This window comes from Candoia aspera, chromosome 4 (assembly GCF_035149785.1).
Source record: "Candoia aspera isolate rCanAsp1 chromosome 4, rCanAsp1.hap2, whole genome shotgun sequence".
Lineage (NCBI taxonomy): Eukaryota > Metazoa > Chordata > Lepidosauria > Squamata > Boidae > Candoia > Candoia aspera.
The window spans coordinates 117,309,605-117,328,505 of record NC_086156.1 but is presented as its reverse complement, the minus strand read 5'-3'; the positions used below and the strand labels follow the sequence as shown (position 1 = coordinate 117,328,505).

Genomic DNA, 18,901 nt, shown 5'->3' with positions numbered 1-18,901 from the left:
GCAGAGCGCGGCCCGCCAGGATCTGATTGGGCGACCACAGCTAACGAGAGAGATGCCGCCTGCCCGGCTTTTCCTGGCCCTCTCCCTGGGGGAAGCTGGGCGGCCACCGATCCCCACAGACGTGGCCCACCTGGCTCGTCTGACTAGCCCTTGGGCTCCCTGGGCCTCCCCAGCGAGGAGCAAGCCCGCGTCCTCTTCTGTGATGACGAGGCCCGGAGCTGCAATGGATGTGGTGGTGGCGGGGAGCTTTGGGCTGGCCCGGCAGTGCTGGAACGGGACCCTGGGGCCCAAGACAGGAAGCCCACCGTGGCTGCTGCTCCTCCTCCTCCTCCTCCCCCCCAGTCCCCTGGGGCTCCATGCGAGGTGGACTCCACTTGCACGTCCCTGGCTCATCACAGAACCTCTCAGCTGAGCTGGAATGACATCCAGCTAGAACTTTGGGGCCACAGCCTGTTCCTGTAGAATATACTCTAGCACCTGCTTCTTGGCCTCGGCAACTTGCAGGCGGGTGTGGACTTCAACTCCCAGAATTCCCCAGTCAGTGTGTATGAGATCAGCCCAACTGGAGCGTGGAGTGTGCTGCCCTGCCCCGAGTGCCCTCCCCCCCGCACTTCCTAATTTTCTCTGCGTGGACAGGATTCACAAATCCGGCGCATCTTTGGAACCATGATAAACCAGAAGTTGCAGAATTTTGAGGAGGGGGTGAAGCCCATTGGGAACGTCATCACAGAGGCAACCGTGGAGCTTTACAACAGCGTCATCCAGAGGTTCTTGCCCACCCCGGCCAAGATCCACTACCTCTTCAACCTCCGGGACATTTCCAAGGTAGAGGAAAGGAGGCACGGTTGCCCCTTCACCCTTCCCAGCTGACGAAGGCCTGGAGCCCGCCGCGACTCTGTTCTCGGGAATCCCACCTCCCTTGGCAGGGGTGGAGCAGGTGCTGTTCCACTACAGCAAAGCTGGCTGGCTGCAGGGAGGGGGGTGGATCCCGCACAGGTCGCAGGCTCGTTCCGCCTCAGGCAAGAAGGCAAATCGTTCTGAGCTCTCCCCAGCTTAGAACCAGGGAGGGTTTTCTCTCCCCTGCCCCTGTGTTTGTGCGCCTTCATGCTGTGGTTTTCCCCCAGTCCGAATGACTTTCTTCCCTGCTTCTCTTCTGCCTCCACACCGTTGGGAGGGAGGGTGCCGCTGTGGGGCTGAGCATCACCACCCTTTATGACTGCCCGCCCTCGGCCGAGGAGGGCCTGCAGGGGTCTCTTACCACAAGCCGGAACGCCGGAGTCAGGGCTCTTAGCCAACAGACAGACACACGCGTCCAAGGGTTAATGCTTCCATGTGCCTCCTCCGCGGATGCCCAGAGGCTGTGAGCATTAGGATTCCAGGCAAGCCAGAGATGCAGAGCGCACATCAAATGGGCACCGCGGCTTTGGAGACATCAAACGCCGCTGAATGTTTGTCCCAGGTCTAAGCCCAGCAGCTCTGCTCGCACACATCAAATGCAGCAAGTCGCCCGTGAGCCAGGCGGCGGCTGCCAACCCGCATCCCTCGCAGCTGGCTACGGCGTGTGCTGGGGGGAGAGGGGCAGGGCAGGAAGGTGGGGGCCCCTTCTCCAGGGCTCTTTCTTATTGATTTATGGCAATCATTGTTGACTCCGTTATTATTCAGTTATTATTCAGTTATCCTACTTATGAAAACAGGACCGATCCCAAGCTGGGCCATCATGGTAGATCTTTGGCTTTACCAAGGTTTTTTTTTTTTTTGATCATTCGAATGACACCTTGAAGCATAAAGAGTTGGACGGGTACTGGCAAGATTCTGGAAAACAGGAAAGGATCTGAGTATTTCCACCAGGGGTGGGCAATTACGCTGGAAAGCCATTTTAATCGAAAAGTTGACCAAAAACAAAAAAAAGATAACAACATCACGATAATGCAGAATATGATGTTTACTTCACTGGGCTTAAGCTGATTAATTATGTGCAGCAACTACCCAGTTCCAGGTTTCTAGATAATCCAATTAAATGAGGTTATATGTATTTTGCTTCAGTGAATCCTCCGCTGTATTGTTCCTTGTTAATTGTTAATAAATTTAAATAAAGAAGAGAAATAGAGCCTAAGGCTGGCCCGGAGAGGCTTTCCTGCAGAGGGACTGTGGGCCGTTGGTAGAAAAAGGGGACTGGCTGGACATGTTACTAAGGGCCTTTAGGAGTTGCCCACCGAGAGGCGTCAGGATCAGAAAAGGTCTCTCCGCTTACAGCAGCAGCACCCAAGCTTGGTTGGGGGGCAGATGCGGCCCCTTCTCCCTGCGTTTAGCAAGAGGCGGAGGTGTTGCGCCCAGGATCCTGCCGTTCCCCTGGATCTCAGGGGTGCTCTGTTGGGTCCCCTCCTTGCCCAGGTCTTCCAGGGCATGCTGAGGGCGCACAAGGATTTCCACGACACCAAGGCCAGCCTGACTCGCCTGTGGATCCACGAATGCTTCAGGTAGGGCCTCTGGTCTTCCTCTGGTTTTCGGGCTGGGGGTTTCCTTTTTCGGTGCGGAAAGAAGGCAGCTCAGGAGGGGCTTGACAGAAACCCTCCGCCCCATCCTCCCGTTCCTGGCAGAGGGCACCAGAGATTGCCTCGCAAGGGGCTGCTCAGGGGTGCCTTATTGCAGCGGCCAGAAGGGGGCGCCAGAGGTGGTTGCAGCTGGAGGTCTTGCTGGGGCCGCTGGCTGCCTGCAGGAAAAGGGAGCAAGCCCCTTAGGGCTCCCCCTGGGCTGACGGTCCCAGAGCACGTGGCTTCCTTCTCCTCAGGGTCTTCTCCGACCGCCTGGTGGACAGCACAGACATGGAGACCTTTGTGGCCCTCTTGAGTGAGAAGCTGGGCACCTTCTTTGATGTGACCTTTCACCACCTTTGCCCCAACAAGCGCTCGCCCATCTTTGGTAGGTGCCAACTCCTCTTGGGCACCCAAGCATGGAAGGCGGATCGTTTTGAAGGGAAACCGTCCTCGCCTTTCGTGTTTGGCTAATGTGGGCACCCCAAATTCCCATGGGTGCTGGCAAGGCTGGCCTCAGAAGGGGGTTGGACTGGCACGGGGCCTTTCCATCAAGCAGCACCGGGGCTGAAACCCAGGAGAGCAGCTGCTTCTAAGATGGCACCCTTTGAGCAGTTTTCATGAGCCCTCCTCGTTTTTAAATTTCATAAGACGAACCTGATGGATTGGTGACATTTGTTCAGGTCATCAGAGGGTCTTGAACTGACTAACCCTTTCAGTGCATTAGGTGAAGCGACATGCCCGTGTTAGTCGTGGATGGGTAACTAGCAGAGACGGGATTGAAAGGGGAACGGAATAATGATCAATTAAGGCAATAATCCTTCAGGATCATCCACGTGGTGCCCCCTGGGCATTATCAAAGGCCCTCAGCTCTTCGGGCATCGCATCCGGGACGGGTGAATAAAAGAGAGTTCATGCTCTGAGCATCAGGAAGCTGGAAAGTGGGTCTCGAGCAGTGTTCCTCAACCTCAGCCTCTCGAAGATGCGTGGACTTCAACTCCCAGAATTCCCCAGCCACGCATCTTCGAGAGGCTGAGGTTGAGGAACACTGCTCTAGAGAGTCCCTGAGGCAGAACTGTGCCTTCCCCCACCGAACGGTGCACCTTCCTTCTTCAGGGGACTTCATGCGCAATGTGTACGAAGACCTGATGGACATGGCCGTCCTGAAGGCAGAGGTGGAGCGGGCGCTGGGGGACTACAACCGGATGCCAGGGGTAGTGCCGATGAGGCTGGTGCTTTTCCGAGACGCGATTGAGCACAGTGAGTGGCACCTTCTGGGCACGTGCGTGGGTCTTCGTTTCCCCGTCGCGAGCGTCACTCAAAGCTGGGCGCTGGTGGGGGGGGGGCGTCCGCCCAGCGTGCGCCCCGGAGCCCATTCCTGGTCCAGGTGGCTCGTCTCAGCCGCCCGCTCTGCTCCTGCAGTAACCCGCATCGTCCGGGTGGTCAGCCAACCCCGAGGGAACATGCTGCTGGTGGGCATCGGAGGAAGCGGGCGCCAGAGCCTGGCCCGCTTGGCGTCCTCCATCTGTGAATACTACACTTTCCAGATTGAGGTTTCCAGGCAGTACCGCAAACAAGAGTTCCGGGAAGGTGAGTGGGTTCCTGGCCTCGCGCCGTGCCGCGAACGGGGCTGCAGGCTCACCCGGGCGGCTCGGTTGCCTGGCGGACCGCGGCCCTGAGCAGGCGTCCTTCTCCCACAGACGTCAAGAAGCTGTACCGCCAGACGGGGGTGGACCAGAAGCCCACCACTTTCCTCTTTGTGGACACTCAGATAGCCGACGAGTGCTTCCTGGAGGACATCAACAACGTCCTCAGCTCCGGGGAAGTGCCCAACCTCTACAAGTCGGATGAGTTTGAGGAGGTGCGTGAGAAGAGGCCGCAGCTGTCCTCTTCAGCTTGGTGGACGATGCCCTGAATGGCTGGCAGACCTCCCCCTCCCCCTCCTCCTGCAGCCACATTGAAGGGCCTTCCGCTGGCAGAGGGGTTAATGCCCCAAACCCCAGAGGCTGGCCTGTCTCCTGGGGCTTGAGGCCTGAAAGTGGAGGGATGGGACTGCTCCCGCTCAGGAGCCACACTTCTGGCCATAGGGGCCCCATCCAGCCGTTTCCTTACCGAAAGACCCCGGGGACTCCGACAGGCGCCCTTCTGCTCAGCTGGGACTGAGGGACCGGTGCTGTGATCGCACAAAGGCGGCAGCCGGGCTCCCTCAGTGCTACCCCGAAGGAGGCGTCAGCACCCCGGAGCCTCTGCTGCAGCTGCCGAGCGCCTCAAAAGCAGGCCATGCCCCGCAGCATTGAGCGGCGCTCCCTCCTCCGCAGCCGTCGGCCTTGGTCCTTCTCCCCAGATCCAAACCTTCATCATCGATGCGGCCCGGGCGGAGGGCATCCAGGAGAGCCAGGACAGCCTCTTTGCCTACCTGATCGAAAGGGTCCGGAACAACCTGCACGTCGTGCTGTGCCTGAGCCCCGTGGGGGACCCATTCAGGTGAGGTGCCGGGGAGGCCGGCTGGACAAGGCGGGCAGAAGCTGCTGCTTGGAGCAACAGCGACCTCCAGTGGCCGAGGAGCCGCAGGGCTGGTGCGCAGGGGAAAGCATGGGAGGGGTCTAGAGGCCGGGGGCTGAGGCAGACCCCCAGACAAGGCACGGGGAGAAGGCCCAAGAGTCTCAAAACACGGCGGTGGAGGGCAGCCGCCATGTTCACACAGAGCAGTGACCCATGGAGCCTTACCCCAGATGGCTGGGACTGGGCCCATAATGGGGGGGAGGTTGAAGTGTTTCGGTGAATTGGGCACCATTAGCCTCCACGAGGCCTAGAGAACCTAATTTGTCTTTGAAGACCCCCCCCCACAACTGTAGCAAGCATTGCCTGATGCTTGGAGGCACCCAGGGGGGCCCTGGGGCCACAGAAGGAGCGCTGGTGGGAAACCTCCCTTGCTTTGCCCCAGGAACCGGATCCGCCAGTACCCCGCTTTGGTGAACTGCACCACCATTGACTGGTTCTCGGAGTGGCCCAAGGAGGCGTTGCTGGAGGTGGCGGAGAAGTACCTGGAGGGCGTGGACCTGGGCATGGTGGAAAAGGGGAGCCTGGACACGGTGAGAGCCGCAGCCTGTCCACGGGGGGTCCCGAAAGGGCCACTGGGGGCTGACGCTTTCCACCCCCTCTTCCGCCTAGATGCACAAGCGAGTCGCGAAAATCTTCGTCACCATGCACTGGTCGGTGGCCAGGTATTCCCAGAAGATGCTGCTGGAGCTGCGGCGCCACAACTACGTCACGCCCACCAACTACCTGGAGCTGGTGTCCGGCTACAAGAAGTAGGGGGTCTTGGGCTCTCGTCGGGGAAGCGGGCGGGGGGGGGGTAGAAAACCTCCCCCCCAGGAGAAGCCCCCTGGTTCGGGACGGGCAAGTCTGGGGGGCCGAGGGCCGGGTCCAGCCCTCTGGGGTGTCCCCTGCCACAGCATGATCCCCCGCCCCCCGCAGGCTGCTGGCCGAGAAGCGGAAGGAGCTCTCCGACCAGGCCAACAAGCTCCGCAACGGCCTCTTCAAGATCGATGAGACCCGGGAGAAGGTGGAGGTGATGACCCTGGAGCTGGAGGACGCCCGGAAGAAGGTGGCCGAGTTCCAGAAGCAGTGCGAGGAGTACCTGGTCATCATCGTCCAGCAGAAGCGGGAGGCCGACGAGCAGCAGAAGGTGAGGGCCCGAGGCGGCCGCCCGTTTCCCAGCCAAGCCGGCGACGGGCACCAGCCTCCCCCCGAACCGCCGCCTCTCCACCTCCCCACAGACGGTGTCCGCGAACAGCGAGAAGATTGCTGCCGAGGAGATCAAGTGCAAGGCGTTGGCGGACAACGCCCAGAAGGACTTGGAGGAGGCGCTGCCGGCCTTGGAGGAGGCCATGAAGGTAGGTGGGCAAGCTGGCCCGCAGGGGGCACCTCGGTCTGCTTGGGCTGCCGAGCGGGGTCTCTGGTGAGCTGCCGCCCTTGGGAGATTTGAGGGGAAGCTGGAGCTGGTTCTGGGCATGCTTAGCCCGCGAGGTGGTCCCCCTGCCCACTTTCTGCCCCCCACCCCCAGGCCTTGGAGTCGCTCAACAAGAAGGACTTGACGGAGATCAAGTCCTACGGCCGGCCGCCCACCCTGGTGGAGACCGTCATGCAGGCTGTCATGATCCTGCGTGGCAACGAGCCCACCTGGGCGGAGGCCAAGAAGCAGCTAGGTAAGGGGTGCCGAGGAGCCCACTGTCGGCTGCCGGTCTCTGCTCCTTGGAAGCACTCTCCCCGGGGTTTGTCCAGCGCAATTCCTCCCGGAGGGAGGGGCTGGGCGGGATGGACCTCTCTGACCCCACGTGGCGCCTCCAGGGGAGCCCAACTTCATCAAGCAGCTGGTGTACTTTGACAAGGACAACATCTCAGACAAGGTGCTCAAGAAGATCAGCGCTTACTGCTCCCAGCCAGACTTCCAGCCAGACATCATCGGGCGGGTCTCAGTGGCCGCCAAGTCCCTGTGCATGTGGGTGCGAGCCATGGAGGTGAGGTCGGCCGCGGGGCAGGGCGGAGGGTGGCTCCGCTCTGTCCTGGCTGGGCACGCGGCTTGCTGAGTCCTCCCCTCTCCTGCGCCTTCCCAGATGTACGGGCGCATTTACCGTGTCGTGGAGCCCAAGCGTGCTCGCATGAACGCTGCCTTGGCCCAGCTGGCAGAGAAGCAGGCTGCCCAGGCCGAAGCCCAGGAGCGGCTCCGGGAGGTCAGTTCTGTTTCAGCAGGAGGCGGTCTGGGCGGGTGGGTTGGCTGCCGAGTTGTGGGAACCCCTGGGGCCCCTTTCATCCTGAAGACCACCTGGTTAGACCCGGGCCGGTCGGTCCCTGGGGAACCCGCTGCAGAGATGGGGGCTGTGGACGGCCTTGTCCCGAGAATGGGCCCATCGCTTCCCCATCCCGCCCTCCCTGTAGGTCGCAGAGAAGCTGGAGATGCTGAAAAAGGAGTACGAGGATAAGCTGGCTCAGAAGGAGGAACTGCGCAGGAAGTCAGAGGAGATGGAGATCAAACTGGACCGGGCTGACAAGCTGGTCTCGGGCCTGGCTGGAGAGAAAATCCGGTGGGAGGAAACGGTCAAGGTAGGCCTGATTCACGGCTCAAAGCTTATCTCCTGCTCGCCTTGGGAAGCCCCATGCTCAAATTGCTGGGCATTCAGGGCCCCTCGTAGGGTCCTGGGCCTCACTGCCAGGATCTGGCCAGGATGAGGCCTCAGGGCTTTGCGGAAGGAAGGGAGCAGGGGGGTGAATTATCCTCGCTGAGGCTGCTTTCCTGCAGGGCCTTGAGGAAGACCTGGGCTACCTGGTGGGCGACTGCCTGCTTGCATCGGCCTTCGTGTCCTACATGGGGCCCTTCCTGTCCAATTACCGGGATGAGATGGTCTCCCACATCTGGATGAAGCAGGTGGGCGCACGGGGACCTCCCGCTCTTCTCCTGGTTGACAGCTGGATCCAGAGCTTATGCCTCCTTCCCAGGATAAGCCCCTCTCAGGCGTTGGGGTCCTGCTGGTCCTGCCTGCCCCGCCCTCCTCCTCAACCAGGGACTGGAGGGCTGCTCGGACCAGCCCTTTGCCCCACCCTCCCTGCCTTCGTGAGGAAGGACAGGAGAGGCTCCCTTGTGTGATGTGCCTTGCGGGGATGGATCTGAGAGGGCTCCAGGTGGCCAGGGAAGCCACTGACCGCGATTCCCAGACGGCCAGGCCCTGCCTTGTTCCGGTGCTGGGGAGGAGTGGGCTGGGTGGGCTTCCCCGGTTCCTCACAGCTCTGCCCCTGCAGATTCGGGAACTCCACGTGCCCTGCTCTCCGCTCTTCACATGCGACAGCTTCCTTTCTAATCCAACCATCGTGCGCAACTGGAACATCCAGGGCCTGCCGTCCGATGACTTCTCGACGGAAAACGGGATTATCGTTACGCGAGGCAACCGGTGAGGCCCAGTTCCCTCTGGCCCTGCCTCCTGAGGCGTTGAAGGGGCCCAGGAGTCCAATGGGGGCCTTAGAGGGTTCCCTGAGGAATCAGAGAGGTCCCAATCCTGCTCAACGCTGCCTTTCGGGTTTCCTTAGGTGGCCTCTGATGATCGACCCTCAGTGCCAGGCCACCAAGTGGATCAAGAACATGGAAGTCAAGAAGGCAAGGAGCCACATTTGACCCCCAAGCAGAGCTTCCTCTTAGGGCCACCTCCTTCCTTCCTTCCTTCCTTCCTTCCTTCCTTCCATCCATCCATCCATCCATCCATCCATCCATCCATCTTCCAGTGGCTCTTCACTGGGTGTCCTCTGTGAGTCACTGGAGTCTCCTGTTTGCTCACAAATAGTGTGGGGGGCAGTGAGTGATGGTGGCCAGACAGCCAGGGGCTTTGAGGGCTTTTTCATTGCCAGATCCTGACGTGGAACATTCTTCTCCTCTTGGAACAGGGCTTGAAGATTATTGACCTACAGATGCCCGACTACCTGCGCATCCTGGAGACAGCCATCCAGTTTGGCTCTCCGGTGCTGCTGCAAAATGTGCAGGAGGAGCTGGACCCCACCCTGGCCCCCATCCTGAATAAGTCGGTCACCAAAGTGGGTGAGCGCCGGGTGGCTGTGTGGAGCAGGGCCATGGAGTCCCTGGGGAGAGGGCTGGGCCTTGCCTGGGGTGCTCCCCAACCGGCCCGTGACTCATCCCGTGCCCGGCAGGTGGGCGCTTGCTGATCAGGCTGGGGGACAAGGAGGTGGAGTATCACCCGGAGTTCCGCTTCTACCTCACCACGAAGCTGTCCAATCCACACTACACGCCAGAGACCTCCTCGCAAACCACCATTGTCAACTTCGCCGTCAAGGAGCAGGTGGGCACTTGGCCCAGACTCCTCCTGGCTGGCACTCTGGCCTCCCTCCTTTCTGGCTCTGTGGGGGGAGTGGGGGAGACAGGCGGAATGCCGACCGGTGCCCTGTTCCTTCCAGGGCCTGGAGGCCCAGCTGCTGGGCATCGTGGTCCGGCGGGAGAGGCCTGAGCTGGAGGAACAGAAGGACTCGCTGGTGCTCAACATTGCAGCCGGCAAGAGGAAGCTGAAGGAGCTGGAGGACGAGATCCTCAGGTGGGGGCCGGCCTGACCTTTCGGGGACAGACCCATAATCTCTAGAGAACCTTGTGCATGGTGTTGCATGAACCATGCCCCAAAGATCTGAAACCGCAGCAAAATTAAAGGAGGAAGCTTTTTTTTTTAAGAGGTAGCTTTGAGCTTTGGGTGCGCTGCTGCTTCTTGCCTCCTGGTGGTGCTGCCGGGCTCGCTCGGCCGGGGGAAGCGCAGGGTGGGTGCACTGCTCAGCCCCCTGGCCCCCCGCCCTCAGGTTGCTGAACGAAGCCACCGGCTCCCTCCTGGACGACGTGCAGCTGGTGAACACCCTGCAGACCTCCAAGTTCACAGCCACCGAGGTCACCGAGCAGCTGGAAACAAGCGAGATGACCGAGATCAAGATCGACACGGCTCGGGAGGCGAGTGCCCCTGCAGGGGGGCGGGCACAGGGGCTTTTGACGGTGGGGGGGCTCCCGGCCGCAATCCTTCGGTGGGTCTCCACTGACCCGCTGCTGCTGTGCTCCTGCAGGCCTATCGGCCATGCGCGCAGAGGGCCTCCATCCTCTTCTTCGTCCTCAACGACATGGGGCGGATCGACCCCATGTACCAGTTCTCCCTGGACGCCTACATCGACCTCTTCAACCTCAGCATCAACAAGAGCCATCGGAGCAACAAGCTGGACGAAAGGATCCGCTACCTCAACGAATACCACACCTACGCCGTCTACAGGTTTGCCCCCCCTCCACTGGCCCCTAGGGAGGGCCCCCGCCTGGGGAAAATGGCGGGAAGGGTGGTGAGCGGCAGGCAGGGGGTCTGGGCCCGTCCTCCCCACGCAGGTTGAGGTCTGCAGCCAAGCAGTTCCGCAGCGAGTCGCCGCCTTCCGTTGACGCGCCCGGACAGTCCCTTCCCTGCCCCATCTCCTCGGACCCAGAGGTCCAAGTGGGAATTGGTGGGCGGGGCAGGCTCCGGGGCCTGGTCCCTGCTTCCCTTCCTTGAAATCGGGGGAAGCCGATGCGGCTTCTGCTCCCACAGATGCCGGAAGCACGGTCTCCCTGCAGGAGGCCCGAGACCCCTCCTTCCCCTTGCTCTGCTCAGGTACACCTGCCGGGGCCTCTTTGAGCGGCACAAGCTGCTCTTCAGCTTCCAGATGTGCGCCAAGATCCTGGAGGTGTCCGGCACCCTCAAGATGGATGAATACAACTTCTTCCTGCGCGGGGGAGTGGTGAGTGCTGGAGGAGGGCCGGGGCAGGCCGGGCCTGGGGGAGCTCGGGCTTTCCCGCAGCGTCCTGAGGAAGGGCCAGGATGGCTTCCCAGTTTTGAGGGGGCTTCCTGACCTCCTTTGGGGGCAGAGGTTGTCCTCCGGCTTGCTTTGTGGATTCAGCTTGGCAAGGGAGCTCCGCCTCGCCTCGCCTCGCCTCTCCCGATTCCAGCATGGGCCGCAGGACCCTGCTTTTCTCGGCTGCCCCATGGAAGAGGCTTTCTCCCCGCTGGCTGCTTCCATTTCGCTTGAGGAGGTGCTCAGGCTTCGATGCTGGTGCGATGCCCCTCGGGTGCTGCTCTGGGCCGCCCGCCTCGGAGCTCGGGCACTGCTCCAGGGTGAACTTCTTGCCCGGGGGGGATGGTCGGAAAGGGGCCATCTCGGGGTGCCAAGGTGGTCCCAGTGCCTGGACGCAGTCTGAAGAGGACTTGGAAGTTGGCCCAGCCCCTTCCCCGTTCCTGGCACTCACGTGGTCCAGCCATTTTCAGGAAGTCTCCAGGCAGCCTCGGAGTTTCCCAGATGCTCCTCACTCGGCTGCTCTTCCTGTGAAGGCTGCCCCTTCCTGGAGGGAGCCTTGGAGCCGGGCAGGACCCACGGTTCCTGCGTGGCCGTTCGAGGCGCCGGACAGCTTCTCAGCTTCCCAGCTTCCCAGCTTGGCCCCCTTGCCCCCAAGGTGCCATCCCCCGTTTGTCCCCATGTCAGGTGCTGGACCGGGAAGGGCAGATGGACAACCCGTGTACCAGCTGGCTGTCCGACATCTACTGGGACAACATCACCGAGCTGGACAAGCTGACCAACTTCCATGGCATCATGAACTCCTTTGAGCAATACCCCAGGGACTGGAACCTTTGGTACACCAGCTCCAAGCCGGAGAAGGCCATGCTGCCAGGTGTGGCACCCGGCCGAAGTCCTCCGGAGCCCGCCTCTGGCTGCCCTTCCCCTTCTGTGGCGGGCGCCCTTGGGGCTCACCCACTCTGTGCCAAGGAGCAGGACCGTCAGCCTCCACTTGTTCAGCCCACGCGGGAGAGGGTTCTGCAGTCCGCGAGAGGCCCCAGGCCCCAGAACCCCTCCGGGACTTCCTCCTGTAGCGAGGGAGACCCTGCTTGGGTCACAGGGTGCAGGGAGGGCCACCTGGGTGGACTCTCGGGGCCCGGATGGCGAGGCCACTGGCTCTCCAGGCCAGGCTGGCCTCCTCCGGCCGGAGTGAGACCAACCGTCTCTTCCTTCCTGCTCCTTGCCCCCCCACAGGCGAGTGGGAAAACTCCTGCAACCAGATGCAGCGCATGCTCGTCGTCCGCTCGCTGCGGCCGGACCGGGTGGCCTTCTGTGTCACGGGCTTCATCGTCTCCAACCTGGGCTCCCAGTTCATCGAGCCCCCGGTGCTCAACATGAAGTCGGTGAGGGAGGGGTGCCGATTGTGCCGGGGGGCCGGGATGCTTCCCTGGCCCCCTTCTTGCCTTGGATAACCATCTCCATGACAGGATTCCATTGGAGGGACAGCCCCCAGCATTCACCCACCAGGGCAGAGGGGCCGTCCGTAGCCCATGCACCCCTGGCTTCCGCCAGGTTTGCTTGGCTCCTCTCGGTGGCGGCAGGGGGGCTGCCGCGTTTCCCGCCTGACTCCCCTCCTTCCTGGTTGCAGGTGGTGGACGACTCCACCACGAAGACCCCCCTGATCTTCGTGCTGTCTCCAGGCGTTGACCCCACCTCCTCCCTGCTCCAGCTGGCCGAGCAGTCCGGCATGGCTCAGCGTTTCCATGCCCTCTCCCTGGGCCAGGGCCAGGCACCCATCGCCACACGGATGATTAAAGACGGGGTCCACCAGGGTGAGTGCCCGGCCCTGGCGCCTCCCTCGCCCGGAGGGGTGCCCCCATTTCCACCACTCTGCTCTCCCCCAGGGATTTCCTGAGTCAGGAACCCTTGGTGAGTCTCCTGGGGCGTCCCCTCTGCAGGCAACTGGGTCTTCCTGGCCAACTGCCACCTGTCTCTTTCCTGGATGCCTCAGCTGGACAAGCTGGTGGAGCAGCTGCAGGTCGAAGAGCCGCATCCCTCCTTCCGCCTGTGGCTCAGCTCCAGCCCCCACCCGGAGTTCCCCATCTCCATCCTGCAGGCCGGCATCAAGATGACGACGGAGCCCCCCACGGTAAGAGCGGAGAGTGGGCAGCAGCCGAGGGACTCGGGGAGGGGCCGAGCCTTGCCCAGAGCAGTCCGGGCTTTGCCCGTCTCTGTGCGGAGCGCTTTGCGATTTGGTCTTCTTTCGGTCCGAGCGGTCAGTTTCCCACCCCCGTCCTTCTCAGCCGGGAAGTTCCAGGGAGGTCAGTTCTCGGAGCGAAGGCCGAGGGTCTTCCTCGCTGCCTGAGAAAGCCCCGCGGGGAGGCACCCGGGCGCCGTCCTAAATGCTCGGCAAGGCCCTGGAGCGTTGGCGAGGCCAGCAAGCGGAGGAAGTCGGGCCGTGGGTCCTGCCGGGCCCTCCGACGCGCTTCCCCCTTCCCGTGTCTGCAACAGGGCCTGAAGGCCAACATGAAGCGCCTGTACCACCTCATCACGGACCCCCAGTTCAGCCGCTGCACCAAGCCCAGCAAGTACAAGAAGCTGCTCTTCGCCCTCTGCTTCTTCCACAGCATCCTGCTGGAGCGCAAGAAGTTCCTGCAGCTGGGCTGGAACATCGTCTACGGCTTCAACGACTCCGATTTTGAGGTGGGGCCCCGGGGCGGGCGGATTCAGGGGCGGGCGGCGCAGGGGGGCTGCCAGGAGCCGGGAGGAGGGGCTCGGCCCCCCCGCCGGCTCTGTGGCCCGGTGCTCCGTGACCGGGCCGTCCACGCGCCCGCGGCGTTGCGGGCGGTGTGGGGCTGGCAGCGGCCAGGCGGATCCTGGCGCTCGGCTCGGGCGTCGTCCTGGCAGAGCCCGTGGAGGAGGGCGCCAGGGCTGCCCTCGCTCAGCCCCCTCCCCGCAGGTCTCGGAGAACCTCCTCAGCCTGTACCTGGACGAGTACGAGGACACCCCCTGGGACGCCCTCAAGTACCTGATCGCCGGGGTCAATTACGGCGGCCACGTGACGGACGACTGGGACCGGCGCCTCCTCACCACGTACATCAACGACTACTTCTGTGACCAGAGCGTGTCGGCCCCCTTCTACAAGTTGGTACTGGGGCGAAGCCGGGGAAAGATGGCCTCCCGTGCTGAGCAAGGGCTGGGGGTCTCTGGGGGTGGGTGGGAGGAAGACAGGAGGAGCCTTGCCTGGAAGGGAAGCCTGGCCCGGGGCCGGAAACCCCTTCAGAGCCTGAGCTTGACCGGACTCCCTGGCCGCCCCTTAGCAACTTGCCTCCATCGGGGCTCCCCCCGGCCCTCGGTGCAGGCCAGCTTTCATTTGCGCCCTTTGGACGCTGCTCTGTAAGATGCTGCGGGGCTGTAGCACATGCGCATTGTGTTTCGTTACAAAGAAAGCTGCGGTTTCCTGCGCCAGTGGCCGGAATATACAGGTAGTCCTTGCTTAACAACCACAATTGGGGGTAGAGTTTCATTTGCTAAGTGAAGCGGTCATTAAGCGAATCCAACCCAATTTTATGACTTTTGCAGTGTCATTAAGCAAATCACCACGGGCACTACGCAAACCATGTGGTCATTAAGCGTATCTTGTGGTCCCCGTTGATGTTGCTTGCCAGAAGCTGGCCAGGAAGGTCGAAAATGGCGATCACATGACCCCAGAACGCTGTGATGGTTGTAGATGCAAACTAGTTGCCAAGCACCCAAACCATGATCACATGACTGGAGAGATGCTGTGATGGTCATAAGTGTGAGGACTGGTCGTAAGTTGGGTTTTTCAGCACTGTTGTAAAACTGAACCATCACTAAATGAATGGTTGTTAAGCGAGGACTACCTGTAATGGACTTTTTATCATAACTATCAGCACTTCTTTATTTTCTAACAACGAAGGAAGCTTTTTTTGCAAAAGCTTGAATAGCCAGATGAGCAGCTTTCAAGATCCAGAGCATCTTCCCTGCACCTGGCTGGCGAGCACTAACTCCCCTTGGTCTCTCGGCAGGCTGACTGCGTTAGACACCTACTACATCCCCAAGGATGGCAACCTGGCCTCTTACAAGGAGTACATCAGCCTGCTGCCGGGCATGGATCCCCCCGAGGCCTTCGGCCAGCATCCCAACGCGGACGTGGCATCACAGATCACGGAGGCCAGGACTCTCTTCGAAACCCTGCTCTCCCTCCAGCCCCAAACCACGCCCACCGGGGTGGCTGGGCAGAGCCGGGAGGAGAAGGTACAAGCCTCTTCCTGAAGTCCAGCTGGGCATCATCGCAGCTGGCTTGTGCCAACAGCAGACTTCCGAGGTCAGCCTTCTTTGCTCTGCTCCTCATGACAATCCTGGAGCAAGAGAAAGTCCTTCAGCCAGAAAGCCCCCAACTTCCTGCTCTGTGTGTAATGACAGCTGATCTTGCGCACACTCAGGTGCACTTCTGAGACCCACAACCTCACCTGGAGCTGAAAGGTGCCGTCAGCAATGCCTGTTCTCCTGGCACGGCCCTCCTGCTTGCTTGAAGCCAAAGCCTATGGCAGCAGATTTCAGAACTTCCTGTTACTCACACAAGGGATCCTCCTGGTCATAGAGCCAACCCCCGTGTAGTGCAGGCACCCAGAGTTAAAAGCTGACAGATGGCAGTCCAGCGTGACTCCCGTCCATCCAGCTGAAGGGAACCCAGCACGTTTAAGTCATTGGCTGCTCTGCTGAACTCCCGCGCCCTCCTGCAGAAAGTCTCTCTTCACCTTGGGCTCTTGTGCCCCCCCCCATGCAGGTGCTGGAGCTCTCAGCCGACGTGCGCAGCAAGATTCCAGAGGAGATCGACTACGAGGGTACCTGCAAGGTGCTGTCCACTGATCCCTCCCCTCTCAATGTGGTCTTGTTGCAAGAGATCCAGCGCTACAACTCCTTGCTGCAGATCATCAGGTGAGGGGGCACCCAGGAATTCCAGCCCCGACCCATTCCGTTCCCTCCCTCTTCTGTGGGGTGGGAAGCTTCTGGGGTTCTGGTAAGCGCACCCGCCACAGAGCATCACTGGGTCAAAACATCAGAGCTTTTCCCAAACTCACTGCAGTAGCTGCTCCAGAGAGAATTGGAAGTGGGCTGCAGGTATCCTGAAGTGAGTACAGCCTGCTTCAGCTGTTTCAGGAAAGCCTGCTTGGAGGTTGGATTACTTCAGGTGAATCATCCCAGTGCTCTGAAGCACTTAGGACCATCCTTGTCCGCATCTACTCTCTGGAACAGTGTTTCTCAACCTCGGCAACTTTAAGAGGTGTGGACTTCAACTCCCAGAAATCCCAGCCAGCACATGCTGGCTGGGAAATTCTGGGCGTTGAAGTCCACACCTCTTAAAGTTGCCGAGGTTGAGAAACACTGCTCCAGAGGCTTAGGGACATGTTTGTCTCTGAGCTGGCCCCGATGCTGAGATGTTCAACCTGCAGAGGGACCTCAGGATCTTTCCAAGATGGCCAACCCAACTATTAATACGCTATAAAGAGAAAATGATTCAATACACAAGGAGTAATAATGACCATGATTTTAAAATGAAATTGTAATTTAAACATAATAAAATTGAATGAAAAAGAACACTTGGAATGATGAATTGAAAGTGGCCGAGGATGACAATGCAGAGAAGGGAAAGCTGTTGCATACAGTGCGGAGAGGGAAAAAGCTGCAAAGAATTTCATCAAAAAGAGCAAGATGAAATGAGGCAGAGAAAACGCAGGGCAATCTTGATGGAGCTAAAGATTGGTTTTGGGGCGGGTGGGGTCTCTAGCAGAGTGAATTGAATCATACTAAAGGGGGTGCAATGAAACTGAAGTGGGGGAAGGCTGAAAGGAGTATTTTAGAGATTTGTATGGTATCTCAGTGGAATTGAATTGAATTGAATGCTATAAACGTTGGTGCTCAAGAAAAACAGATGAAAAGGAAATAATAAATGCTCTCAGAATGTTGAAATATTGAAAGGCCCATGGTATAATTGGAGAAAAGTTAAAATATGGATGCTTGTAGGCTTGTTTAATATGTGCGTGTATGATGAAGCGAAAAAGCTGAGGATGGGAAAATGCGTACAAGACAATGATTGCTGCAACCTCCCCCTAGAGTCGGACATGACTGGACTTAATGTCAAGGGAAACCTTTACCTTTACCTTTACCTTGGAAGAGGTGCAGAGGGCTCAACAAGCATTGCGCATAATAGAATGGCAGAGCTTCGACTGCAACGCTGCCGTCACCATCTTGACTTTTTTGACCCCACCTTAGGGACACCCCTGCCCCATCCTCTTCCTTTTTGGGGGAGCACAGCCCTCGGCATGCTCGCTCCCCAAGGCCCAGAGCGCCCCCCTCCCACTATGACGCCTGCCTGCCCGCCTCCGTTGCAGCTCATCCCTGGTGGAGCTGGAGAAAGGCATTCAGGGCCTGGTGGTCATGTCGACGGACCTGGAGGAGATCTTCAACTGCATCTTCGATGCCCGTGTGCCCCCCATGTGGGAAAGGGTAAGGGGCTTCTTGCTCCTGCTGCTTGCAGCTGCCCCCTCCTCAGGAAAGGCCCCTTCTTTTTCCTCCTCCATGCTCATTTCATCTTTGGGGGGCAGGGGGAGAAATGCCTGGGCAACATTCCCTGGGGGTCCCCTCTGCCCCTCCACCTCTTTTGGAGGCCAGGAGACCCTGGTGGCTCCACAGCCCTCACAGAGGGGAAGGCCCCCGTGCCAGGAAGGAGGTGTGCCCGAGCCTGCTGCTTGCAAAGGGGGATCCCCCATCCAGAACCAAGTGGCTGGCGCAGGGATTGGCACCTTTTCAGCTCTCGCCCACTCCCCTGCAGGCCTACCCCTCCCAGAAGCCCCTGGCCGCCTGGACCCGGGACCTGGGCCAGCGCGTGGAGCAGTTTGCCCGCTGGGCGAAGACGGCCCACCCGCCCGTGCTCTTCTGGCTCTCGGGGTTCACCTTCCCGACCGGCTTCCTGACGGCAGTGTTGCAGGCGGCGGCACGCCAGAACAACGTACAATGGGGCACAGGGTGGGGCACACGCGGGGAGGACGGGCGGCCTGGGTGCCACGTCCTTCCCCGCTGACCCAGTGCCCGCCTTTTGCAGATCTCCGTGGACACCCTCTCCTGGGAGTTCATAGTCTCCACGGTGGATGACAACAACCTGGTGTACCCCCCCAAGGTAGGTACCCCCACCCCTCCTCCCAACCCCCGTGGCAGAAGGCAGGCTCCCCTGCCTGCCTTCAGCTCTGTGCCCGTCCCTCCCCTCCCGGCAGGAAGGCGTGTGGGTGCGTGGCCTCTTCCTGGAGGGTGCCGGCTGGGACAAGAAGAACTCCTGCCTGGTGGAAGCCGAGCCCATGCAGCTGGTCTGCCCCATCCCCACCATCCACTTCAAGCCCGTGGAGAACAAGAAGAAGAGCGGGAAAGGTGGGCAAAGGGGGGGGCAGGTGCCCTTGGCCCGCGGCGGGGCTGCGGCGGGTCTCCTGGCAGGGAGGGCGGGGCAGGGCAGAGCCCCCGCCCCCTCCCCACCCCCTGAGCTGCTGGACGCTCCTCTCCCCTCCCAGGGATCTACTCCTGCCCCTGCTACTACTACCCCAACCGGGCCGGCAGCGCAGGGCGACCCTCCTTCGTCATTGGTGTCGACCTGCGCTCTGGAGCCCCGCCCCCCGACCACTGGATCAAGCGCGGCACCGCCCTGCTGATGAGCCTGGACACCTGAGGAGCCCGGCCCGGCCCGGCCGAGCGGCCCTCGTCCTGCCCCGCTGCCCCCACCCTCGAGCGAGCTTGAATAAAGCTATTTTGGTGACTGTGCTGGCATGTCCCGCGCCTGCATCCCGCGGGGCTCTCGCGGCCGGCGCGGCCTCCTGCGAACTCCTAGATCTGGCCGCCCCCCACCCCTACTTAGGGGGGAGGCTGGGAAGCCCCAGGTGGGGGCTGCGGTCTAGCAGCCTCCCCCAGCCCGCAGACCTGGGCGCAGAGGGAGGAAACGCCGCCCGGTGATGCGCCGCCCGCCGCCGAGGCGCTTGTGC

At 60.8% G+C, this 18,901-nt stretch overlaps 1 protein-coding gene across 1 annotated transcript in view; it reads left to right on the top strand.

The window, feature by feature from the left end:
* The window catches only part of DNAH2 (dynein axonemal heavy chain 2), a 66,716-nt gene extending 48,121 nt beyond the window's left edge, over positions 1-18,595 (top strand). The window contains exons 47-83 of the mRNA XM_063301670.1: positions 637-825; positions 2,392-2,477; positions 2,789-2,919; positions 3,648-3,791; positions 3,954-4,121; positions 4,232-4,392; positions 4,876-5,015; positions 5,476-5,623; positions 5,703-5,842; positions 6,009-6,219; positions 6,311-6,427; positions 6,598-6,739; positions 6,882-7,051; positions 7,148-7,264; positions 7,470-7,634; positions 7,831-7,956; positions 8,328-8,476; positions 8,613-8,679; positions 8,964-9,114; positions 9,225-9,373; positions 9,489-9,622; positions 9,876-10,020; positions 10,131-10,330; positions 10,697-10,823; positions 11,562-11,748; positions 12,108-12,256; positions 12,502-12,685; positions 12,812-13,002; positions 13,365-13,556; positions 13,813-13,997; positions 14,903-15,131; positions 15,664-15,815; positions 17,270-17,384; positions 17,710-17,886; positions 17,980-18,054; positions 18,149-18,299; positions 18,437-18,595. Coding sequence (XP_063157740.1) covers positions 637-825; positions 2,392-2,477; positions 2,789-2,919; positions 3,648-3,791; positions 3,954-4,121; positions 4,232-4,392; positions 4,876-5,015; positions 5,476-5,623; positions 5,703-5,842; positions 6,009-6,219; positions 6,311-6,427; positions 6,598-6,739; positions 6,882-7,051; positions 7,148-7,264; positions 7,470-7,634; positions 7,831-7,956; positions 8,328-8,476; positions 8,613-8,679; positions 8,964-9,114; positions 9,225-9,373; positions 9,489-9,622; positions 9,876-10,020; positions 10,131-10,330; positions 10,697-10,823; positions 11,562-11,748; positions 12,108-12,256; positions 12,502-12,685; positions 12,812-13,002; positions 13,365-13,556; positions 13,813-13,997; positions 14,903-15,131; positions 15,664-15,815; positions 17,270-17,384; positions 17,710-17,886; positions 17,980-18,054; positions 18,149-18,299; positions 18,437-18,591 — 5,619 coding nt within the window. The 3' untranslated portion in view covers positions 18,592-18,595. The remainder of the gene's footprint in view (positions 1-636; positions 826-2,391; positions 2,478-2,788; positions 2,920-3,647; positions 3,792-3,953; positions 4,122-4,231; positions 4,393-4,875; positions 5,016-5,475; positions 5,624-5,702; positions 5,843-6,008; positions 6,220-6,310; positions 6,428-6,597; positions 6,740-6,881; positions 7,052-7,147; positions 7,265-7,469; positions 7,635-7,830; positions 7,957-8,327; positions 8,477-8,612; positions 8,680-8,963; positions 9,115-9,224; positions 9,374-9,488; positions 9,623-9,875; positions 10,021-10,130; positions 10,331-10,696; positions 10,824-11,561; positions 11,749-12,107; positions 12,257-12,501; positions 12,686-12,811; positions 13,003-13,364; positions 13,557-13,812; positions 13,998-14,902; positions 15,132-15,663; positions 15,816-17,269; positions 17,385-17,709; positions 17,887-17,979; positions 18,055-18,148; positions 18,300-18,436) is intronic.
* The last annotated feature ends 306 nt before the right edge of the window (positions 18,596-18,901 follow it).